The 24,685-nt window shown below is 38.5% G+C and overlaps 4 protein-coding genes across 4 annotated transcripts; 2 read left to right on the top strand and 2 right to left on the bottom strand.

Moving 5' to 3' along the window:
* Positions 1 to 851: 851 nt before the first annotated feature.
* Positions 852 to 6,912, bottom strand: LOC140789965 (phospho-N-acetylmuramoyl-pentapeptide-transferase homolog). The gene is made up of 8 exons (XM_073139900.1): positions 6,529 to 6,912; positions 6,376 to 6,450; positions 6,069 to 6,301; positions 4,797 to 5,247; positions 4,606 to 4,670; positions 3,538 to 3,731; positions 2,262 to 2,470; positions 852 to 1,285 (listed from the first exon to the last, which is right to left on the bottom strand). The coding sequence occupies exons 1-8, from the start codon at positions 6,637 to 6,639 to the stop codon at positions 1,103 to 1,105; spliced, it is 1,521 nt and encodes a 506-aa protein (XP_072996001.1). The 5' UTR covers positions 6,640 to 6,912; the 3' UTR covers positions 852 to 1,102.
* A 452-nt stretch (positions 6,913 to 7,364) lies between these two features.
* Positions 7,365 to 12,069, bottom strand: LOC140789535 (la-related protein 6A). Its single transcript, XM_073139264.1, has 11 exons — positions 11,632 to 12,069; positions 10,989 to 11,070; positions 9,782 to 9,876; positions 9,501 to 9,572; positions 9,326 to 9,405; positions 9,162 to 9,243; positions 8,793 to 8,840; positions 8,635 to 8,703; positions 8,440 to 8,565; positions 7,929 to 7,986; positions 7,365 to 7,664 (listed from the first exon to the last, which is right to left on the bottom strand). The coding sequence occupies exons 1-11, from the start codon at positions 11,908 to 11,910 to the stop codon at positions 7,516 to 7,518; spliced, it is 1,140 nt and encodes a 379-aa protein (XP_072995365.1). The 5' UTR covers positions 11,911 to 12,069; the 3' UTR covers positions 7,365 to 7,515.
* Positions 12,070 to 13,077: 1,008 nt separating this feature from the next.
* Positions 13,078 to 16,001, top strand: LOC140789329 (protein BIIDXI-like). The gene is made up of 4 exons (XM_073138993.1): positions 13,078 to 13,542; positions 14,594 to 14,761; positions 14,861 to 15,193; positions 15,268 to 16,001. The coding sequence occupies exons 1-4, from the start codon at positions 13,458 to 13,460 to the stop codon at positions 15,861 to 15,863; spliced, it is 1,182 nt and encodes a 393-aa protein (XP_072995094.1). The 5' UTR covers positions 13,078 to 13,457; the 3' UTR covers positions 15,864 to 16,001.
* Positions 16,002 to 21,879: 5,878 nt separating this feature from the next.
* Positions 21,880 to 23,945, top strand: LOC140789026 (gibberellin 2-beta-dioxygenase 3-like). Its single transcript, XM_073138603.1, has 3 exons — positions 21,880 to 22,497; positions 22,649 to 22,994; positions 23,386 to 23,945. Exons 1-3 carry the CDS (start codon positions 22,010 to 22,012, stop codon positions 23,629 to 23,631), a joined length of 1,080 nt encoding a protein of 359 aa, XP_072994704.1. The 5' UTR covers positions 21,880 to 22,009; the 3' UTR covers positions 23,632 to 23,945.
* The last annotated feature ends 740 nt before the right edge of the window (positions 23,946 to 24,685 follow it).

The raw sequence follows: 24,685 nt of genomic DNA, 5'->3' as shown, positions 1-24,685 counted from the left end.
CTCCTATAGCCTCGCTTCGATGGAATCCGCCAAACCTCCCCTCACAAGTACGTGCAGTTCTTTTTGGCTTATTAAATGTAGATGCTATTATAAAAAGAAATGAAACAAAATATACACGGTAGAACTGGAGGACAGTTATCGATGATATGAACATCACGAGATGAGCTGTCCTGTAATAAAACCAGTTGTTGCTGACATCTCCTTTTTCAGGAGCAGAGCATCAAATGAATGTAAATGAAGATGATTCTTCTAGAATTATCATGGCAATTCCTCAACAACTTGTGGGGCCCTATCTATTCAATGCATCCTTCTCAAAGGCTGCATGAAGCAATAACCAGTATGTTTTCCCACGTACTCATCTGCATGAAAATTCCTACAATCTCCTAGATAGGTAAACTTGGCAGTTGTTCGTAGGAGCTATGGTAGGATTAATGAAACAATAACCTTAACTCTTTTTTTTTCTTCTTTTTTTTTTTTTTTTTGAGAAATAAACAGTAGCCTTAGTAGTTGTTGATAAACCAATACAAAGTTCGGTGGATGACCACATGAATAATCAGGCAATACTTACTGTGCAATTGAAGTAACATGCTTTACTGGTACCTTTTACACCTTTTGCAATATTTCCAGTAGCAACTTTTGCCCTGAGGTAGTCAGAGCTGCGGATTTACGCTGGATCAAGCACAAAGAAGAGGAACTATTGTCATGTTATTAAGGTCATCTATTAAAATTGAGATTGTTGTCATATAAACCTAGAAAAACTTGAGGATATTTAGCTATCCAGTCTTGATTACTGAGCAAACAAGAGAACTAATTTATTATAAGGAAACTACAAGACCACCAATTATTCACAGTTGACATGAAAACTTCTCTTTTGACAGTACTTCAATTGTATCGCTCGTCATCAGAGAATTCTAACTTATCCAGCATTCCAGCTGCCCTCCTAATATTTTCTTGCATTTGATATAAGAGACATCTGACCGGTGTCCATCTTCCTTGTTTCAAATGATACACCAGAGGAATGTACTAAAATCCTATGTGAAACACTTAAATCAGTGAACAATAATGCGAGCAGGAAGAATATCAGAACAAAGATAGTTGCAACTCATGCTGAAATTAGACCAATATAACCAGCAAACAGAGCCAGGATGTATGATATAACATAAGCACTTGCAACAATAACTGGTTCTTTAAACCCACATAGTTCAAAGTGATGGTGCACGGGTGCCATACGAAAGAAGCGCCTTCGAACTCCATAGAACCTTTCAGTAGCCTTCATATGAAGAACCTGACAGATGAAATAGCCTTCAGTTTGGGGGATTTGTCAGCATAGGCTGAGGACATAATGAACTAGTTGCACATTAAGAAGGAAATGACTTCCACGAGTTTGTGTTGGCAAATATCCCAAACAAAAGTTCTACTATATGAGATGAAAGACATGAATCAAGTACATACTTTCATTGAAGATCACATGGACCATAATTTCAGTAACCAATCTAGATTTTTTCGGCCAATGTGAAGAAAATAATAACCAATTACTATATTAGTCTAATACATAAATGTCAGAGTACTATTTTTCTCAAGCTGAAATTAAAATGATTTCAAAATAGGCCTTCCGATTCGTCTATGAGGACAGGCCCTCTTGTACAGAAATATTTTGCTCGATTTAAAGGTTTGAATTCTCCAGCATACATAATGGTCCTTTGCTGACTAGATAGGTTGTGTAACTAGAAAAAGGAAAGGAAATTGTTTTGGCTATAAAAAAAGTAGTTGTTCTGATTAGAGCTAGCCTGTTTCACTGATAGAGCTAGACTGACTAGCTAGCATATGTAATTTGATGGGCCCCACCATGTGTAGATCTAAGAGGAAATCTATTGTTTCTTAAGTTCTTGAAAGAATCCGGTCCCAACCTTTTGACATCATGAATTCCCAGATATCGGAAATTATAGGCCAACATATCATTTCTTATTCTACACGAATGCTGTCCAATAACTATTTCCCATTTTCAGCACTGTGACTATCAAATACAGGGTTGTTTGCCAATCACAGACTAATTTGATCATGAAAGATAAGAAGCAAGATGCATGGTTGTACTTTCTATATCACAAACAAGAGCAACCAAATAGAAAATGAAAGGTATGCAAAATGAGAAAGAAGAAAGCATAGGTAAAAAGTATTGGTGTCAATACATCCACACTAAACAAGCAATTGTCCTAGGGTGTATTCTCAAACCAACAGTACAGATAAAGGATAAATAACCATACCTGAATTATGACTGACATTACTTCCATGAAGAAAAGGCCAGATGTTACAAATAGTGGAAAAAACATCCCAGTACAGGAGGCCATTGCAGCAAGTGCGCCGCCAAGTGCCAAGGATCCAGTGTCCCCCATAAATATAGAGGCTTTGTATCGATTATGAAACAGAAACCCAATGCATGACCCAGCCATTGAGGCTCCAAAAACAGCTAGGTCTGTTTATATTGAACAATTGGTAACTAGTAAGAACTTTTTCAATACATTTAGAATACATACCTAATATTAAATCAAGAAAGCAATCATTAAATCTACTGCTGTAAAATGTCAACAAACTGAAAGAGATATATCTATTTGATCTCACACTAGTAAGTATATGACAACAAATGGCTTTACATCCTAATTGTTGGGGTCAACTTCATGAATCCTTTTCCCTTGTTTAGCTTATTTAGGAAGCAAGATGACCAAATATACTGAGACTTTCAGTTGTAGAAAGAAAAAACCAAAAATTATAGGCAAACTGTGACTTAAAGTATGCGCACTAGTTACAAGTAAAAAATAATAGAAAATTAGAAACCACAACAATTATGGTGTTGCTATGAATTGTTACAGGATAATACAACTATATAAGATATTTCAAAATTGCAGATGAGCCACCCCAAGTCCAAGTCCAAGTCCTAACCTTCTATTAGTGGAAATTATTTTCCGCAAAAAAAAAAAAAAGAGTAAAGAAGAACCATGGGAAGATAAATAAATAGAGTCCATGAGAGAGTCTCAACCAAGGATCTATGAGCTGCCAGCACTATTGTTGGCATGAGGTGACAGGGTGTTAGGCATAGTGTTGGGCAGCATGGAAGCAGCCTGCCATCAAGACAACAATGGCAAAGAGAGATAAACATGGAAAGGAGAAGAGGGCAATGTTGTTTATTCTTGAGTGGACACAGGGGCTGAGAAAAAATGTAGGAGAAAAGGGGGATAGTTTTCCAGACCTAACCCTCTGTAACTTATGTTATGAGGAAATGGGTTTCAGATCCTCTCAACCATTTCTACTAAACATGGGATAAGCACAAATAATTTTTCTTTCTCAATTTATTAGCAAAATCAAGTAAGTTATTGAAAGAAAAAAATGGTAATCATAATATTGATAATAAATGATAGCTAGGGGTGTCACCATGTGTCAACAAAAAGAAAGCTTAAAAAAGAAAATAAAGAACATTCTAGGATTCAGGTGCTTGACAAGTTCCAAAAGTATGAAAAAGATAAGTCCACAGAGCACTCTACTGACCAGGACATATTGCAATGACAGCTACAGACATCCCAACAAAAGCAAGTGCAGCTGCTCCACCAGCTAATCCATCAAGTCCGTCGGTCAAGTTAACTCCATTCCCCATTGCAGCGAAAGAAAATGTTGTCAAAACCAGATACAATTTTCCGAGATAGACAAGGCCAAATGGTGGAGGCAGAGGAGCCAACAACTTCCTTCATTGGACAATTGCAAAGAATTAATACCAAAGGCAGAACGGAAACAATGTAATGCAAGTTGGAGATTCCATTGCAGTACAACTCATATTATATTCATACTAAGGCAAACTTATGGTATGGGCAAAGTGGCAAACTAGCTAGACAAGATATATACATTCAATAACAGACAATTCCTGGGACCAGCAGTAGTGCAAGTATGATTCTTCCTTTCAGAATAGAACAGCATATGCAGTTGAGTAACAAGATAAAGAAAGAAATAGCTTGATTTTAGAGAAGTACAGGAAGATTTATCTCCGACAGTCTCTCACTTCACATTCATCCATTGGGATGGACAAACCTTATCATCAACTACATTGAAAAGATACACTGTCTTCTGCTACAAAGATCAACATTCAATAAGTGATCCAAGCATCTTCAAGATATTGCATGCGATCTCTACTGTCATGCTTTCTATCATCTCCCCATACACTAATATCTAGTGACAAAAAAATGTACGATCTCATAATAGCTTGATTTTAGAGAAAAACAGGAAATTTGCTAGCTATCTCTTTAGATGGTTCAGCTGATTATCTCTATATGCCAATAATATTGCCCTACAGATGCTCCAGCAATCAATTCTGGACCCAAGTTTCTTTATCTCTTTTCTTCTTAGGATTTCTATGAATACATATGTAAATAGAACTTGAAGCCTCAACATTAATAAATGATAGTTTAAATGAATATCCTCAAATCAGTTCATTTATGTGGAAGGTGCATTAAGTTTCACCTTAGTATTGGGGGGAATAAGAAAACAATCAGCCAACAAATTCAATTTGACATTTGTAATGCATTAACATTCAAAAGTGTTGATCTTACAGATTATGAGATATACATGTTGTATGGTGTGGGTATGCTTGCTGAATCCAACCAAAAAGAGAACAATGTCCCGGCAGCTACCTGTTAAAGCACCATAATGTTGTTATTAGTTAATAATTAACTTAGAAGTACAACAGCTTAATTAACACACACACACACACACACACACACAGATTAAGAGAGAGAGAGGGAGAGAGAGAGAATTGCCTGTAAGCTTAGTTTCACCCATCCTGACAACCCATAATTGTGACTCTTAATGCAACTTAAAAGGTCGTCAAGTAATCCAATTGCAGCAAATGAAAGAGTTGCTACCATTGCTCCATTTACTTGGATGGAACTATCACCAACTACGAATCTAGATACAATAATGCCAATAGGAATAAAAAATAATCCACCCATTGTTGGGGTTCCGCATTTGGAAGAGTGTGTACTTGGCCCTTCTTTCCTAAGTATCTGGTGAATCTTCATGTTATCAACTAAAGGAACATATATAAATCCAGCAAATGCAGATAAAATTGCTGACAATGTAAAAGGTTGCGTTAAGAAAAAAGGCTTCAATGGTAGTCTAATAATCCGCCATGAACACCAGTCGAACCATAAAAGAAACACGCCTATGAAGGTGATCAACCAAAAATTAATCAACACTCCTGCTCGAATTCTGCCATTTGAAGAGAAAAAATAGTTTTGTGTTAGCAATTGTATATCCCATTACATGGAATGCATGAAGAGAATAGCAAATAAGATCAGCTATGAAACATTTTCATGGCATCATGACCAAAAATCTTAGATCATGTGCATGCTGGGTCTATAAGGTGTAAAGGTACATCAACAGTTTACCATAACAAGAAATGTCCTGAGGCCCAAAATTCTTTCACGTGTTAATTGGACACAGTAACATTTGCTAGAAGAGCACAAGAATGTTGAATTCCAGTATTCCAACTGAAGCTTGGAAATGCTTGACCTATTCTTAAACTCGAAATAGCAGCACCATCTGCCAATTGGGGGCATTTTATTTTAATTGTAAGACTAGGACATACAATGCTTAAAAAGTGTAGAGAGCTAACAAAAAATTACTGGAAAGAAATAGAGTCTACTCCTATAAATGGAAATAACAAATAGAAAAGTATACAAAGTTAGAATAACCCTGATCGAGCCATAATGAAAGAAACTACGAGGCTAGTCTTTCAAGAAAAGTATCTACCAGATGTCTTTCAAGATGCAAATTATCTTAAAAAAATCAACTTCTAATTCATGGTGCAGATGAGGCGATGGATGTACTAATTAGGTAATACAACATGATTATCATTATCTAAACCCTTCCTAATCAAGTGTTGAAATGAATATAGTTCAAGTTGACAAATGCAATTTGGTCGACGAGTTGTCAAACCTATTGTCAGGCCTCTGTCGTTTCTATGTGGTCAAATTAGCAAAAACCAGGTGAAACTAAGAGCTCACGGATGGTTTTAGCAACCTCCTCACCTTCTCCTTTTGCGAGCTTGTCGAAGGTTTGAGAACCGGTGGGTTGCCACCGTCAAAGAAGCATCAGGCGTTTCAACTCGATTCTTATTCACCGGCAAATCGACATCAACATAAGGATAAACAAGCAGATCACCATCACTCTCCTCGCCCTCACTTGAATAGGCATTGTAAAAGGACTTCCCTCCACAAACGCCACTGCTTTCCTCTTCCAGCGAAGGAATATCTCCAGGACCCTACCATATAAAATCCGAATCAGAACACAAGGGGAAAAAAAATCTAATAACAAAAAAAAAAAATCCCAGCTCACCTCATCGATCACAGCTATTTGAAATAACAGATTGCGACGATTATATCTTCTCCGGATGGATCTGAATTTAGGGAGCTGTAAAAGATGAGGATGAGAAACAAGATCGAGATAGCGATTTGATCAAAGAAAGCCGCAAAGTGACCGAGAGATTACGAGACAGGTGGATCGGAGAGCCGCGGCGGGGATCGGAAGCGTCGGCGTTGCGAGGGTTCGACGAAACCCTAAGCGGAGGAGGACGTGGGCATTTGCGACGGAGGAAGACATGGGATGCGAAATGGAAAGGGAGGGTGGCGATAGGATCGAGGCGTTGGCGTCGCATCCGAGTGTTATTTATAGGTTAGAGAGATGACGACGACGACGACGAAAAGAGAGAGCGAGAGAGATGGGAAGCGAGAAACTCGTTTGAGATCGCGGCCGTTGTCTTCCCCAGAGGAGTATGGTAGCATCCAAGGCAGGTGAGAAGGGTAATGCTTCTGTTGAGTTCCGGCTTTCCGACTTCCGAGAGAGTCGACTTTCCGTTGAGAGTGACACAAAGTTATGTTACAGTTAAGTGGGCCTCAATTTGGAGTTTGAGAAAGACGTCGCCCAACAACAGAATACCAAATTGCAATTCTGTAGACTTCCTTGTTTTATCTATAATATAAAAAGACATCGCATTACGCAAGCAGTTCCATTTAGACTAATAGTATTTACTACCATTTTCAGGCATCCAACGCGTGATGCTAATTTTATTAATACAGTTATTATAGATTTATTTAATTCTGAATAATTACAGTTATAGATGTTTGCACTCAGTATGTTGCCTTCGAATCGAATATAAGATCGATGGTTGCCTGCAATAGAGGAGGAAACTTTTCACAAACCTTAGGATTGGAAGCTAAAATGGCATCACTCTCGTCACAATTTACTAACAAAGTTTTATAAGAACACAAGTAAAAGAAATTATTCGCTTAGAGAGGAGAAGAAAGGGAAACACAGATACACAGGTCTACAGTCCAAACTACCTGCAGTTAGTTGTGCATATAGATAAATTCATTAATATGAAACTCGATAACATAGCAGTAAGAAGTTATTATATGATTACATTCCATATCTTTTGCAAATCCAAGCATGAGCAAGAATACGACTCAATGAGTGCATCTATGCATCTTGGTTACTGGTTTTGTCCTCAGAATTAATAGATTTACCACGTCCAACTGCAAAACCCCTTGTTCCATCCGGCATCCTTGGTCCTGGAATGGGCTTGATTGTGAACTCACTAGTAGAACCGGCAGGAACATATCCGTGGCCTGAGTTGTAGAGACAAATACATCGGATAATGTATCAGAAAATAAAATGATAGACAGTTAAGGGAAGATGTTTCAGAAAATGACAGCAGCAGCATCATAGAGAAACTACTACTATAATGCAGTCAATCTATAGTTTTCCTACTTGAGCCTGGATTTAATTACCCATAGAGCGGCATATTGCCATCAATTATAGAGATATTGATTGACAGTAACATAAGATATTGTAGAGCTATGTAACTTGCATTTTTCTGAATGCAACCTTACCTCTATTTTTATGCCGATTTCTGCGCCCTCCTTTAGCATTAGCCGTTTGCTCATCTTCCTAGACAAAAGAAATCAAAATATGTAGAATGTGAACTATCAGGGAGAACAATAGCAATTTGTGCCCATACAACTGATTGAAGACATTATGCTTGAAAACAGAATGTTGACCAAGATATAAACTAAACTATTGAGAGCAAAATTTTAGCACAAACAGATGGCAACACATTCAAGAAGAAGAATTTTTTTTTCAATTTATCAATAAAGAAGAAGTATATCATCTTCAGCATTTGCAAAAAAGTTCAGTATAAATTTCAACCAACAATTTCTGGATCATAGTCGAGATGAAAGATCATCCTCCTAGTCCAGAAAATTTTTCTTTCACATTCACAAACATTGGATGTCACATGAACTTACAATAGCTTACAGCAGCAACAGCTGAAACGGACAGACAAATAATTGTAACATTCAGTAAGTTCTAAAATCAGCATATTTCTAAAGAAGAAAGTCATACCGTCTCATCTTGGTGGCTTCCAGATTTTATCTTCTCCCTGTCTAGAGCAACCCTGCCTCCTTGATTATCATTCTTCTTCTTAAAGATGGTCTCTTTGTCTCCTTTTTGGAACAGCCCATGTTTTTCCTAATAATTTTAAAGTTTAGTTGCAAAACAAGACAACAACTCTAAGCAACAGCATTAGATGCAAATTACCATTCGCTTAGACAATAGCTCAACATGCATACCACTTCTCCAATTCTTTTTGTCATTTAGGGTGGCTACCTGAGACGGTTGCAAAATGACGATTAGGCATGTTTATCTCATGAAGTTTAAAAATCTACAGGAGTCCAGAAGGCACATGAAACACTCACTGCTGTCTCAGCTGCCTCCGGTGATTGATACTCAACAAGGGCATGTACCTGCAAATCAGAACAAGGACAAATAAGAGAATTTTATGGAACTCTAAGAACAAAGAAGCTAGTTTGATATAATAGATGACAAAAGAGGCAGACACTCTCACAGATCAAAATTTAAAAAAAAAAAAACTAAAAGTTTTTGCTTTTGCAAGTTGTGAGAAAATTTCCTAACTAATATTTGATGCAAAATAAAATAATATCATCAATTTAAACAAGTATTGCTGAAACTATGAAGTGGCTGAAGGTAATAAAGAAGCTCCACAAGAAGTACACAGGTTCACCTGAGTTTTAGAAACAAGATGAAGTGGCTTAGCGGGAACATACCTTATTACTGAACTTACTTTCCAACCTCTTAGTCGCTGCTCCGTCTACCGTATGTGGATCATGAATGGTTATATATAAAATACTGAAATCCAAGATGGTAAAATGAGTTAGAGATATAACTAGCTTGTTGGCAATTGGAGTATTAAGAGTAATGGAATACTTACTTGCCAATTTTGCCAAATATTTTTTGAATATTTTCTGTTGAGCAATTCTCCAGTAGATTCTCCACTATAACAGTCCGTAACTGACACAAGTTAGCTCAGAGGTTAAAAGAATATGAATATCGACTAGCTGCAGCAAAATTGTAATGCAATTTAAAGTAGAATCCAAGGAACAAACCTTCCTGCTTTTAGAATCAGTAACTGGTAATGGATGTAATCTCTTCACTTTTTTCCCATCCAAACTAACAACCTGTAAAGATGAGAAAATATGTATGAGATAACTATCTATTAAATAAATATATATTAACTTGCAAAACATCCCGAGTGCAATCCTCATAAGAGGTGGTATTAAATTAGCCATTAATAATGCATGGCTACTTGATGAGTTGAAGTGTGAGTTTTCCAGATTGATATACACTAGGAAAAGGAAAATCTGAAAGCTTAATAGGAGAAACCTACAAGCTGTGATGATGTCCTGAGTGCAGCTTCAATCAAAGAGAGGTCCTGAACTAGCTTTTTCATTCTTCTAAATGATGCAACAAGTGCGATAGGGACTGCAATAAAAATATTGTCAATTTGCAATTTCACATCATTATGTCACTTTGAAAGTTTCTCCTCATCTTTATACCATTTTTTACATCACTATGCCCCATCTAGACAGTAGAATTTGCAATTCACATGACAATGGTTGGTATTCAGTTATGCCACATTTACTTTTGTACCCTAATCGTTGCAATAAGTGGACATTCTGGGTGTATAATTGAAGATGGAGGTGTCCTGGGTGACTAGTAAAGATTATTAAGCTTTATTCTAAAGTTAATCAACAAAAAACCTGAAAAGTCTTGCTCTTTAATTCTGCAATGAATTAAGTACAGGAAGCCAAGAGAGATTGATTATGACTAATTTCAGACTTGGGAGGTTTTAAAACATTAAATGACTTGGGAGCAGTGAAGAATTATATATAGAATGTCGAGAAAAGCACAAACATTGCTCAGAGACTTATTTCATCTAGACAAACTCTTGCTTAACAAGGCTTTCATAACTAACTCTAATCTTCATATTACTCACCAGTCATCAGAATAGAGTGAATCAGATACAATTTCTTGAGTAGTCATACGGATCTAAACTAGATGCTCAGCACAACTGTGGAAAAGCTGCACCAGGAGGATCTAAGTCAAGGGCCCGTCATAAGTACCTGTTATGCTTCGTCATTTTCATCTCCATTCTTCGACTGATGGATTACAACTATGTGCACCCCCCACCACTCATGTGCAAATCAATCAACTCAATCAGCTACACAGTTATGTCCAGTTACAGATATATAACAGTATGAGGGTAGTGTTAGATGAGTAAAGAATCAAACTACGTCCTATTGAAGAAAAAAAAATGAAAAACAGCAGCAAGGGAATTCGGATATGATCAAGAACAGAGGAGAAAAAGTACCTAATTTTTCCCTATGTCCCTATTATGTGCATCATGAAGAATAAAATATAATCTCAAAAAAGTTGAAAGAAGTCCTTTTTATGTTTTTTTTCTTTTTGGTTAGGACCCGACAATTACTTGGCATATCAATAAATCTGCATCAATCTTGTAATAGATGCCCCTTCAAACTACAATTGCAACAGTAAAACAATGTGAACCTGAATTACAAAAGATGTAAACTTACCAAACCCTTCCTTGCCCTTCTTCACAAATTTCAACAAAAATTGATCTGTAGGAAGATTTTCATCACTAAAGTAGTACTCGACCTGCAAAATTGTAGTCTTCTGATTGTGATAATATAAACAAAGAAGCATATAAAACAAATTGTAGAAATGTAAATGTCAGTTATCATTCATAGAGTTCACGTTAATTACAGTCATTCCATTTCTGATGTCAGAGCTACATCTTAGCAAGGTTCCAACCCACTATCAAATAAACCAGTACTATCCCACTCCCCATTCTACTATCATTGAATCATAATTCATAACACTACCAAAAAGAAACGATTTTTTTCATGCCGTCCCATTCTACTTCTCATCGAAGCATACATTCTACAGAAAGATAGAATTTTGTCATGCCTACAAATTCCACTTCTCAGCTATAAATACATACTACCAAAAAAAAAGATCGAATTTTGCAATGCCAAAAATATTTGTAACCCAATTATAATATTTGACGAACTTGTGTTCTTCGAGTTTATTCACGCTCCGCATTCCCGAATGTTAAAAGTTCATTATTTTATCTGCATTCCACTACTCCATATACTAAAGGCATCCAGAAAAACCAATCATGGTCCAAAAACAAGAAGAAAGAATTGAATAAATCACCTGTCGCACGATCTGCTCCCGGAGCTCATCAGAGAGAAGAGCGGCACCATTTAAGGTTACATCTTGCTCTTGTGGGGCATCGGCAAATACCTCATATTGCAGTAATGGATCGACAAGAGATGGCTCTTTCTCTTCGTATTCGGCAGCAGCAGCAGCAGCAGGAGGAGCGATCTCAGCCGTCGGAGATAAATCGACAGAGGATGAGGAAACCTCCTCTCGGAAGCCATGGATTCCGGTGGAGTCGGAGGAGGTGTCGGGCTCGGTAGAACCCTTTTCCATTGCAGTGCCGAACAGCCGCCGCCTCCTCCTCCCCACACTCGGTACAATCACTCCGAGAGCTTCTCTTATATAGCGGTGAGCCAGAGTAGAGCTGACTTGCTATTACTAGTATGGGGTAGCCTTGGGCTTAGGGGATTGTTAGGCCCAAAACCAACCGGCATTGAAACAGGCACACAGCTACTAGCAATTAGTCAAATTTTTGCCCTAATTTTTCTCCTCCTTTTATTTGTTAGACCACTGGCTAGACAAAGATGTTTTTTTTATAAAATTTTATTAATTATAAATTAGATAGAGTGATTAGTTCTTTTTGATAATATTTTATTATAATCATAATATTTTATTATAATCATATGCTAGACAAAGAATTAACTCTTCGTGACAAAAAAAAATAGGCTGAATAATTAAATCAATTCTTTCAACATCAGAAAACATCACAACAAGCTCAAAATATGCTTATATAAAATAGTTTTAGAAATGGTTACCTTTTAAACTAGTTTAGCTATCTTTATTTTAAAACTTGCATAGAAAAACTTATATCAGTTTAAACTATTATAATGTTTGATTTATAAATAACTGCAAAGTATAAGAATTATATTTGATATGATATAAAAAATAATAAATAACAAATTTATGAGATATTTTAGAAAAAAAAAATAAACATGGATAGAGAAGAGAGAAGAAAGAGAGGGGAGAGAGAGAGAGAGCAAATAAGGATAAGAGGATAACAGAATAGTATTAATAAACTAGTATTGAAATAAACTGTTATTTGAATACTAATCTACTATAGACTCCTTATACTGGAATAGATTTATAGTTATTTTGCAACCAAATTAAACCCAAGTATATAACAACCTGATTTGCTTTCCCACATACCTTCCATATATTCACCTCAATGCTTATCATCTTGGAAGGCGTGCATTCCACACCAAATTCCTAGCAAAGTTTTTTTTGTCTAAAAGATCGCCTACATTAATGCTATATTATAAAGGAGAAATGGCCCACCACCGCTGCTTTTATGCGGCAATGGGATTATTACGTGTGGACCCCTCACCAGTCACCAGTCACCAGCCGAAAGACGGATGGATCTATCAATTTAAAACACTTGACTTAAATTTAATGACTTGTGTCGTCCGGAACATATACTAAATAAAAGACTAAAATAGATTTGTTACAATGTCCTGTCTTGCTTTGCACTTCAAGGATATCAGACTTTGCGATTGCAGTTTTAGTACAAAGAAACTGTTATAGAAAACTATGTGGCTCAGTTGCAGATTTGGGTCACCAGCTTTTTGGTCTGGGGTTGCAAAAACCATCGTAATATCGTCGTCGGTTAATTTTAATCATAAAATACAGTGAATGGCCAACACAACGCCAAAAGAAAAAAAGGGAATCAGCTGATAAAAGGGTGTGGGCAGCTCCCCTCCCAGTGTGAGACAGTGAGAGGTGAGTGGGTCTTCTTTCCTAGCTACTGTGTCCTTGAGAGGGAGAGAGAGAGAGAGAGAGAGAGAGAGAGAGAGAGAGAGAGAGAGAGAGTCAGCGTTCCAGAGATGGGCGAGTCTTCAACTCGGAGCACCCTCTGCTTCATCTCGCTGCTACTTCTCTCCCAGTTCGTCTCGGCCGCAGTAGAAGATGGTACGATCCATTACCCCCTCTTACTTCTCTCTTTTTGTTCACAGCATTCAGTGTTGTTTTATGTGGGTCTTGTTGAGGAGAATGGCTGATCTCCTTAATAGGGCTTGTGATTTTGGAGGTGGAGGTTTTGGAGTGGGAAAATGGAAGCTTGATAGGTTAAGAGATAACTAACAATGGATAATTATTACTCAAGAGAAGGAAGGAAAAGAAAAAAGGAAGTAGATTATCCCAATACTAGAAGGAATTTCTTTTATTGCGACATATTAAGAGATGATCACTAAGCTTAAGTTTATGGTCCACATTTCAGCTTTAGATGGCTTAATTTATTTATTTTTGATTGATCATGGATTATGAGTTGGCTACCAGTGAATAGCTAATTTGGTAATAAGTACTTATTATTGCGTTTATCTCATTGCACAGCTGTCTTGTCATTCGCTCTTCTTAATTTTCGCGTTGCCTTGAACGTGACTTGCTTGTACTTACTTATTGCTATAGCATGGCACCTAGGCTTAGAGAAATTCGGAGCTTTGCCGCACCATCCTCAATATATTCTCCATTGTATCGAAAATTCCAATGAACGCTGGGACGAGAGGAAACTACCAAGCGGAACACTTGTTCGATGTAATGGGTCAGAGAATATTGATGGCTTTGCCGGTGCCAGAATAATCTTGTAGGAGTAAATTACACGCCCACATGATCAAAAGTTAAAATAGTAAATTGCAACCATAGTGATCCTCATATTCTATTTAGTTTATTGGCTCGCGTTCCCACTTCCAAACACTATCCATATTCTTATAGTAAATTGCATCCATCGTGATCCTCTTGTTCTATTTCGTTTATTGCCTTGAACGCTATCCACATTTTTGTGCTTTGACAAGTGAGTGGGTCCACCATGATTTGGAATACAAAGGAGTTAGTGCGTCTGTTGGCCATTCACCACCCACAATGATTCTGTTACCGTGATGGTGTTCTCCTTTGACGTCTCCGATCCTTAAATCTTATGATCATATAGTTGCATAGAGTAACGCTAAGCCATGAGAACTCTCTGTAGGCTTGCTCAACAATGGCGACTTCGAGACGGCTCCGGCCGGCGGATTCGCAAGTGCCGTCGCCTTTGGTGACGGAAACAAGTCACTCCCAGGTTGGACCATCAATGGAACAGTGGAGCTCATCTCCTCGGGCCAAAAGCAAGGCGGCATGATCCTCATCGTGCCACAAGGTGACTAGCTAACTCAGTTCAACTCCATGCATTCATGCGCAACAAGCCTGTGCTTCTTCTTCCAGTTCAACAAAGTGTTTGTGAATATTCCATGTAAAGGGGAGCATGCTGTACGGCTGGGCAACGATGCAGAGATTGCACAGGTGGTCGAGCTGGAGAAGGGGTCGGAGTACTCGGTAACGTTCAGCGCTGCACGGACTTGTGCGCAGCTCGAGTCACTAAACCTGTCAGTGGGGAGCGCGTCGCAGACAGTGGACCTCCAGACGCTGTACAGCGTCGAGGGGTGGGATGCATACTCGTGGGCATTCCAGGCGGCAGAGGAGGAGGGCCGGTTGGCGTTCAAGAACCCCGGCATGGAGGATGATCCTACCTGCGGCCCTGTAATTGACAACATCGCTGTCAAGAAGCTCTTCACCCCTGATAGGTCTAAAGGTCTGGCGGAATTCTTGAAAAGCTCGATATATAATGTCTAAAGGATAACTATATTATGCATTGCCTTGATACAGATAATGTGGCCATCAATGGTGACTTTGAGGAAGGCCCATGGATGTTCCCCAACGCCACCCTCGGTGTCCTCCTCCCAACCAACCTCAACGAGGAGACCTCCTCCCTCCCCGGATGGATCATCGAGTCAAACCGCGCCGTCCGTTACATCGACTCCGACCACTACACCGTCCCCCAGGGGAAGCGCGCGATCGAGCTTCTCTCAGGCAAGGAAGGCATCATCTCCCAGATGGTAGAGACAATTCCGCAGAAGCAGTACAGCCTCACCTTCACCTTAGGTTCCGCAGGGGATTCGTGTCAACCACCTATGGCCATCACGGCCTTTGCAGGAGACCAAACCCAAAACTTCCATTACTCCCCGACGGGCAATGCGACGCGCCAAGCCGCAAACCTTACTTTCATGGCACGGGCCGAAAGGTCGCGCATTGCCTTCTACAGCATCTACTACAATACGAGGAGCGACGACCGAAGCTCGCTATGCGGGCCGGTGGTGGATGAGGTGAACGTCTGGGGGTTGTCTGGTTCCACTGGTTTGAAGGCGAGAGGAGCTCTTTTTCTTGGTCTGGTCCTCGCAGTAGTAGCTTCACTCTTAGCTTAGAATTGTTTTATCTCTGTTTTGGTAGTAGTGGTTTTAGTATGCGAAGCAAGTCCCTGTAGGAGATGTTTGTCGTTGGTTTGCTTTGATTTGAAAGTGATTTGCATATATAAGAACGTCTGCACGATTCATCTCCTCTAATTAGTAATGCAACCAAGGAAACTCGTGGTATATATAAAACTTTACCCGGAACCGAATACGGATCGACATGATTTATAAAATATCGAACCCGATCTGAATTGGATCCGAATCCGACATCCTAACCTTGACTTCCCCTCTCCGGCAAGCAAAAACCTACTCCCTCCAACGGTTAGTTCTGCCGTACCTGACCCACCCATTTGCCTGACGCCACGTGTACACCTTTAACGGCTAGTTCACACAAAGCGGTCCCCACCCACGCGCGACTGCCGGAATTCGAACGTTTCCGGAGGTCCACCTTTCCCAACGGCTATGTTTTTCTTGTCCCCTCGAATCTGAGCCTATAAATAGCTCACCCAAATCACCCCTTTCAGCCATAGGAAGTACCGGAGACCACCAAAGCCCAATTGAAGAGGAGAGGAGGAGAAAGGAAGCTAATAGCTCTACTTATCTCTTTGCTTTCCAACTTTTCCCCCCTTTTCTTATCTATCTTCTCTTTAGCTACTTACTGAGAATGGAAGCCTTGATGAAGCTTGCACTTCTGCTCGCAATGCTCCTTGCCTTGGTTGTTGCTAACGCACAGGAGGACTTGGCTCCGGCTCCGGCGCCCTCGATGGAGAGCGGCGCGTTCGCCGCGGTTCCCGGCACTTGTGCTCTCTTGCTGACTTCTCTTGCTTCACTCGTTGCTCTCTTTGCTCATTGAGACCCATTTCTCATGGCAGATGGGTGAGAGATGTCATTTTAAGAGGACTACTATCTGTGGGCCGGGAACTCTCTTCTTGTGCGTGTTCGTGTGTGTGTGTGTGTGTGTGTCTTGCTGCTAGAGATATGATGTATGGATTTGCATATGTTAATCTCCCTTTACTCTATATAAGGGAGACATTTGGTTGATATAATAGACATATTTATTGTTCATTTAGTTGCAAATGGACCCATCTCTGTGTATTCGATTAGTTTCTTCCCTCAATCTCTTGTGAGATATGGAGAATACTAGACGGGAATGAGGAAGGCAAAGACTAGTAACCTATATGAAATAAAAATACCGCAAAAATTGCCCAATAACATTGAAAGCAAACTCAATCAAGATCTATAATATATTACAAATAAATAAAGCCCATATTATGAATAAACCTTTTTTTAATATTTAAGGCAAAGAAATATGATTCAAAATTTCTGAGGCCCAGGAATTGGATAGAAGAAACTCGGCCATTGGGCCGATTACTTTCAAGCGGCAAGATTCCATCCAATTTATGAGTAAAAAAAGAAGGGCCCAACTTGGGTTAGCCCGGCCCAACTTAGGTAGTAGTTGAGATTAGACCACACTCCATCAAATCTCAAATCTCTTTAAAGATTATGCCATCATACGGACTTTGACAAACCCCTATCCACGCATGAACTCTCCAGATCTGTCAATTATTGCTCCATTATATCCTCTTGACCCAGGACCCAGGCCATATCATGCCCTAGTGACGATGAGTTGGATCTTCTAGACAACAGCATGCTCTTTTCGTAGCTATTAAATGCCAGGTTTTCAATTAGATCGGCAACTCGTATTTGCCGGTGGATAAGATCACAAGAAGAAGATATAGATAAAAAGCTTCATAGTGGCGGTCTAGATGGTTAGATATAGAAGTGGGCAAATTTAAGCTGGCGTTTGGTGGTTTATGTATAACAAATATTTATTTAAATTATGATTATTTTTTTAAAGATGTATTTTATAATCAAACACTTATTTATTTATATTTTACTTAAATTTCATATAAGATAAGTCACATAATAATTTATGCAAAAAATTTAATCATAGGTAGAGGGTGTGATAAAATTATGTACATTTTCTAAGTAAGATTTTTAGTACAATTAATATAAATTTTATATAATTTATTCAAGATAATTAGTACGTTTTATAATCAAATAATAAAATATAACTAAAGTTATAAATGTATATAATTTATATTTAAAATGTATGCATAAAATTATCCTTATAAAACTTTATGCACAAACCAAAGGATGCATTATTGATATAGTAATGTATAGCTATTTCAAAGGCTACACAGCTATTGAACGGGGAATAGATATGAATGATATTTTAGGTTGCAGATATAAAAAGCCGTGCATCGGCCCTAGCAAACTTGCACCGCTAGGGTTTTTAGACATTTTTATTTATCTTCCCTCTTTTCAAGGGTTATCTTATTGGCCTAAGACCTTCTAACTATGGGAAGGGTATCTTTTGTTCCTTAGATTTTTTTTTTTTTTTTTTTTTCCATTCCTCCTTTGCTCATGATTGGGGCATGGACATTAGAAGTCAATGTGAATGCATTTGGTGGTCAAATGAGAGAAAGCTGGCTAGTCTAGTCGTTCTTGATTTGACCTATATATATATATATATATATATATATATATATATAGATAGATAGATAATTAGCATAATATTGCATGCAAGTTAGGTCGGATTTTGTGATTGGTGGTAGTTGATGCAAGTGATGATATCATATAAATTTCCAATCATTGTATAGTATCTGAATATATGGGCGAGACCCAGGAAATATTTGAGCCGCGGTTGTAAATTGTGGGTGTTTATAATAAATATAAGTCAAGAATGTGATGGAATAGATTGCAGGTGGTCTATTTCTTTGATACAAATTTGGGTGATTGACAACGAAATAGGGGCTGCTAATTTAACGAGCATCAATTAATTAAGTTGGGTGATGGACAGCTAATATGCATGGTTCTTGATACCCAGAATAAAATAGGCAATGGAATCAAAGTTCTTGATACTCTATCATAAAAGAAGAGAATAGCAATTAGCAACCATTGACTTAGGCTGGAGAATAGAATGTTTTAGACAAATCAAACTTTCCTTGGGATTGCTAAGACTTTGTGGTATTTCTTAAAAGTCAAATGTTCGCCGTATAGCGACATGTGGTGATCGATGTCAATGAAGATTGTTTTATTCTTTTGTGCAGAATTCAACACAATTTGCAAAGTGATGAAAGCCTTCTAGAAATTCTAATATATATATTTATGATGATTATAATTTGATAAAACAAAAAGGAGGAGAAATATGACGATGCATAAGCTTCCTACTTAGTTGAACACAGATTAAATAATAAAATAAATTATCAAATATATGACAAGCAAAATAAGTTCTCATATTATTATGTATAATATGCTATTAGCAGTATAGAAGAAATACGAGAATAGACTTGCTGCCGAGCGTAGAGATTGAAGCAAAACATAAGCATGAAAGGGTTATTGCCAAAAAGTGATATTAGGAAAATAAAAAAGGGAAAGAAATGGGTAAAAAAAACTTAGACCTAGCATCAATCCTTACTGCAGACCCAACACTACCATCTCATAGATATTTGTATCCCTACCAACTCAACTCCACCTCCACCATTGGCAAAGCTGAAGGAGTCGCAACAAGGATGAAAGGATTAACATCGAAAGGTAGCCACTGTGGGCAAGCTCAATTATCATTGATTTGGTCAGTTGTAAATAATGAGGAATGACAGGCAAAGAGAAAAAGCGTGACACGATTAGAGTTGTAAATAACGATGAGCAATGAGAGGAAGAATGCCACGATGCTGAGAAGGTAACAGTGTTGATGAATGTGGGGAGTTGGATAGGGTCGGTCAAAGAGGTGGGATTCTGGGAGGTGGAAGAGGACAAGATCGACAATCACGAAATCTGTGACGATAAGAAGAAGGGAGTTGACAAATAGTGTGACGACACGGTGGGGGAAAGGGGAGAGGAATGAGGGAAAAAAAAAAGAAAAAAGGGGTTTAAAAAGAAAGAGAAGAAAGAAGAGGAGCACGAGAGATGAGCAAAGGGCTCACAAGTAGGGTTATCAATTCAAGTTTGGCTAGCATAATAAGCTCGAAATTAATTTCAAGTCGAGCTCGATGATGACCTGACTCGATAAGATTCAAAAATAAAAATCTAATATTTTATATGAATATTTAGACCAAGATCTAGATACTCATATTATTAATATATTAATAAAACCTTATTTCAAGTTTGAGTTAGATTTTAATTAATTTAGACTTGAAATTGCTTATTTTCGATGGATTTATCTAAGGCTCGATCTCCAAATTAGCTCCAATTAAGGGGAAAAAATTAATTAAAATTAAAGTTTATAATTTAAGCTAGTTGAGAGCTTTATTAATCCTTCTCTTTCTCTTCTCTGATACAGCTAATAATCCAGTCGATCTCCAAGGGATAACGAAAGTGCCAAGTGGTCAACCAGGCGGACGTGTCCATCTCGGATAGGGTGGGTTAAGTGGTTGGGTGTGTGTGTGTGTGTTTGTGTGTGAAGGGGAAAGGTGCTACAGAAGTCCACGCAGGATGGCGACGCACGATTGCGTCTAAAATTCTCCGAAAAGGAGAGCTGCAATAATAATAAACGCATCGCAATCCCAAAGAGTTCCAAGGAAGTCATGCATAACGAAATGGACCCCAGAGAGGTGCAGTAATAACCCAGAGATGCCATTGCTCATTACTATCACGCTCCTATAGTGGTTATCCAGTCGAGGCCATTTGCGTCATTCTCCTTCACGCTTTCAATTATCGGCTCCAGCCCACACTAGCATGATGATGAAATGTATCTATACTTAGATATAGACATAGATATAGATATAGATATAGATATACTCCTTCCTTTCTTTCTTTTTTCTCTTAATTTTAAGTTAAAAGAGTATTATACTATTAACTGTCTTTCTAAAAAATATTTTAAAAATATAAAAATAAGATTGAATTAGTTATTTCGTATACTCTATCTCCTAAAAGATGAGATATAATATTCCACCTGAGAGTGGAAGGATAGTAATAAATTCAGATACATCAGTATCAAAATTTTTTTTTATTATTATTAAGCACTTTTAAATTAACCTTATATTATTATTTCTATTACTTTTATGAGTCAAATGTGATTAATTAATTTAAGTTGGACATAATTATTCCTTATCTGGATAAGTAACTATGTAAACGTGCAATCAAAACACACAGGATAAGAAGAGTTGCAGAGTTTGGCCAATAACTCGCGCTATTTATAGTTTTCCAAGCAAATCTTTGTGGGATTATGTGAAGAAGGCAAAGGCCCAAGGGGTGGGAGTGGGAATAGTAGTTCATTTAAAAGCTTTTGTCAAATAGTGGATAATGTTCGAAATTAAGGTATGCAGAGGCCGGATCCTAAGTTGTGGTACTGACAGGTACGTGGGAGAGGTCCGATCGATAGGTTGGTCCTCCTGAATTGATAGCAGTGGATTAGTTGCATGTATGTACAGTAAGAGTCTGTGCATTGGATATCTCAAAGTGTTGTCTTTATTGCATCATCCACCAACTTCTTCATGGGGCCACAGTACTCACATCTAACCCCCTCCCCCTCTCTCAAAAGATAAAAAGAAAGAAAGAAAGATTGTAGAAATTTTTAACAAATTAACTGCATTTTATTAATCATGCCGCTGAATTACTCATCTCCTCATTGTTACATACATGCTTTTGTTTTTCTAATAATCCACTGGTTGGAAATTGAAACTTTGTCTTGATTGGGACATTTGGTCCAACCTAGTGTCTCTGCTACGTAAGTTTTTAACTCTATGTTTGACCTAATAATAGACGGATAGAGAGTTAATATTTCTTGTTAAATGACTATATTTTACCTTAAGGGTCTTATGAAGACTCGACCCAACCCTAGATTTTGACCAGGAGAAATTTGCACGATGGATCTCTTAACAGAGGAGATTGTCTTCCTCATTCACTAGCTATACTACTATGATAAAATCATTAATTATTTTTAAAAACTTTAGATTTAAAAGAAAAACATATGTATATATATTAAGTGGGAAAAAAGAAGAAGAAAGTTGTAGGATAATTAATTCACCACCAGCTCTATGTCCTCGTCTATGATGTGTGTCCCCATGCAACCTTCTTACCCCCAGGCTCCTTTTAGACGGATACCCTCTGCTCTGCCTTTCCTCTGTTTATATAACACCTCATGAGACCTCTTCTTTCACATGCAATTCCCTCACCACCCTCTTCTTCCTCCCCTCTCTCTTTCTCTCTCATCTTCCCTTGGTTCTTCTCCTCTCCTTCAAGCCATGGTGGTCTTAGCCAATCCCGCAATTGACCAAATAGCCCTCGTGACCTCCCCCAAGCCCACTCCCTACTTCTCCACCATCCCTGTCATCGACCTCCAAGACCCCGGCTCGCCGGACGCCCTCGTCGAGGCGTGCGAAGAGTTCGGCTTCTTTAAAGTCGTCAACCATGGCATCCCCACGGAGCTCATGGAGAGATTAGAGTCCGAGGCTGTCAAATTCTTCTCCCTGCCTCAGGTGGAGAAGGACAAGTCTGGGCCTCCCAATCCATTTGGGTATGGGAACAAGAAGATTGGGCCTAATGGCGATGTTGGTTGGTTGGAGTACCTCCTCCTCGCCATCAACTCCGACTCTTTATGTCAAACATCTGTTGATTTTCTGAGTGAGCCCTCTGCTCGTTTATTTCGGTAAGAAATCTGAAACTATATATATATATATATATATATATATATATATATATATATATATATATATGTAATGTAACCTTCTTCTTTTTTTAAGAGAAAAAAAAAAGAGAGACAAACTTTCTCTTATTTGGGTTGGTGGAATTGGTTGCAGCTCTGCTTTGAATGATTACATAAGTGCAGTGCGGAAGTTGGCAATTGAGGTGTTAGAGGTGATGGCAGAAGGGCTACAAATAACATCTAGAGATCTTTTCAGCAAACTGCTGATGGACGACGAGAGTGATCAAGTCTTTAGGCTCAATCACTACCCACCTAGCCCTCTGCTCCAGGGTTTCAATCGTAGCTTGACAGGGTTTGGCGAGCACACAGACCCACAGATCATCTCCGTCCTGAGATCAAACAGCGCCGCAGGCCTCCAGATTGCTTTGAAAGATGGGAGGTGGGCCTCCGTTCCATCAGACCACCAATCCTTCTTCATCAACGTCGGCGATTCCTTGCAGGTAAAAACTACAATAAAAATATGGCATCCTCGTTCTTATTTCCTCAACTTGTTTTCTTGTGGTCAAAAATAGACCATGTCCAATCGTAGTCAGCACAAAAACAGTGCTCTAGATGTTGTGCCAATTGTTCATATCTTCTAAAGTTGCATGTCGTCCTATGGTTGCCAACGGATGGGGAGGGGGGGGCACACCCACATACATAAGTAAAGAGTATAGTAAATAAGTTAAGCTGTTAGTTAACGTACTAATAATAATGTCTCTCTCTCTCTCTCTCTCTCTCTCTCTCTCTCTCTCTCTCTCTATATATATATATATATATATATACCTATACATATATCACATAGGATATGATAGGATTGATTAAATTTTTCTCATGGGCCGTGCGTTGTAGGTTCTAACAAATGGGAGGTTCAGGAGTGTGAGGCATAGGGTGCTGGCCAACGGTTTCAAATCCAGGGTTTCGCTTATCTATTTTGGAGGGCCACCATTAACAGAGAGGATTGCACCATTGCCACAGTTGATGGGAGAGGGGGAGCAGAGCTTGTACAGGGAGTTCACATGGGAAGAGTACAAGAGGGCAGCCTATAAATCAAGGCTGGGTGACAACAGGCTTGGGCAGTTTGAGAAGCATCAGTGAGTACGACTACTTGCACTACCATTTGATTGATCCTGATCCTGATCCTGATGGATGGATGGATGGATGGATGGATGGGTGCACATTGGGTTGGGTTGGGGTTTGCTTTCTTACTATTTGGGATGTTGGGTTTGACCATGGAGCAGCTGACCATGGTTGTGGATCACCAATTATAGTAACAAAAGAGGTTCTCTGTCCTCCTCCTTCCTTTTTGTAATCTTTTGTCTCTTCCCTCCCATGGCAAAGCCCATTCTATGTACATATATAAAGTGTAATGGTTTATTGATAATTATTATAGTCCAAAGTAAAACAAGGTACGTTTGGTTTGGCTTTTCAAATGGTAACAAGAGATGGAATTGACGCAAAGTAATTACTCCATCCCCTCTATCTCAAAGACTTCTCTGTGTTTAAAAAGAGTGGTCCTTTGGTAGGCATGGAGCAACTCAAATGACCAGAATATAAATGCTTGGAGAAAAGTGCTATGAATGCTCTCGTAGTACAGGCAAAAAAAAAAAAACCTATTGTTCAGAAACGCTGACATCTGTCCAAGGTACAGAGAATAGTATTAGCTTCGCTAAAGATCAAAAATTTAAAATACACTTCAGCTAATAAAAGTTTGGAATGGTGTTGCTGAGTTGCTACTTGGTCAAAGTTGAACATTAAAACAAAATTGTACCAAACTTCGAATACATCATAAACACTACGATCAGAACTCTCAGACCGTTGGCCACGTCTCCAACCTTTGGGAGCTTTTCCTGCCACATTGATTCAATGCTGTGTAGGGCCATGCCAATGCAATGCAATGCAATGCAATGCAAGTACTCCTCTCGAAGATTTAATTAACGTATGTCCGGAAGAACTAATAAAAAAAACAGAGAAATAGCATCGAATATAGAGCCTAGCTATATATTCTTTTTATTTTTCCTTTAATTTTCAATAAAGAGTTCTTGTACTAGCAAAGACTATGCTCTCTCTCTCTCTCCCCCTCTCCTTTAATCACCAGATAACTAAAGTGAGTTTAAGCCATAAGAATCCTTAAAAATATCGTAAAAATTAT

The sequence above is a fragment of the Typha latifolia genome, chromosome 5 (genome assembly GCF_019914945.1).
Source record: "Typha latifolia isolate L0001 chromosome 5, TyphaL0001v2, whole genome shotgun sequence".
Taxonomy (NCBI): Eukaryota; Viridiplantae; Streptophyta; class Magnoliopsida; order Poales; family Typhaceae; genus Typha; species Typha latifolia.
Note: the sequence above shows the minus strand (reverse complement) of the source record. Positions and strands in the feature narration are given on the sequence as shown.

Excerpts from the sequence above, each read along its gene's own strand:
- LOC140789329 (XM_073138993.1), top strand. The coding sequence starts at position 13,458 with ATGGGCGAGTCTTCAACTCGGAGCACCCTCTGCTTCATCTCGCTGCTA. Across the intron at positions 13,543-14,593 it reads CTCGGCCGCAGTAGAAGATG|GCTTGCTCAACAATGGCGAC; the intron begins GTACGATCCATT and ends AACTCTCTGTAG. Across the intron at positions 14,762-14,860 it reads GATCCTCATCGTGCCACAAG|GGGAGCATGCTGTACGGCTG; the intron begins GTGACTAGCTAA and ends TTCCATGTAAAG.
- LOC140789026 (XM_073138603.1), top strand. The coding sequence starts at position 22,010 with ATGCAATTCCCTCACCACCCTCTTCTTCCTCCCCTCTCTCTTTCTCTC. Across the intron at positions 22,498-22,648 it reads CCCTCTGCTCGTTTATTTCG|CTCTGCTTTGAATGATTACA; the intron begins GTAAGAAATCTG and ends AATTGGTTGCAG. Across the intron at positions 22,995-23,385 it reads ACGTCGGCGATTCCTTGCAG|GTTCTAACAAATGGGAGGTT; the intron begins GTAAAAACTACA and ends CGTGCGTTGTAG.
- LOC140789535 (XM_073139264.1), bottom strand. The coding sequence starts at position 11,910 with ATGGAAAAGGGTTCTACCGAGCCCGACACCTCCTCCGACTCCACCGGA. Across the intron at positions 9,877-10,988 it reads GAAGGGCAAGGAAGGGTTTG|TCCCTATCGCACTTGTTGCA; the intron begins GTAAGTTTACAT and ends TTTTTATTGCAG. Across the intron at positions 9,573-9,781 it reads TCAGGACATCATCACAGCTT|GTTGTTAGTTTGGATGGGAA; the intron begins GTAGGTTTCTCC and ends TCATCTTTACAG.
- LOC140789965 (XM_073139900.1), bottom strand. The coding sequence starts at position 6,639 with ATGTCTTCCTCCGTCGCAAATGCCCACGTCCTCCTCCGCTTAGGGTTT. Across the intron at positions 6,302-6,375 it reads AAATAGCTGTGATCGATGAG|GGTCCTGGAGATATTCCTTC; the intron begins GTGAGCTGGGAT and ends TTTATATGGTAG. Across the intron at positions 2,471-3,537 it reads TGTCATTGCAATATGTCCTG|ACCTAGCTGTTTTTGGAGCC; the intron begins GTCAGTAGAGTG and ends CAATATAAACAG.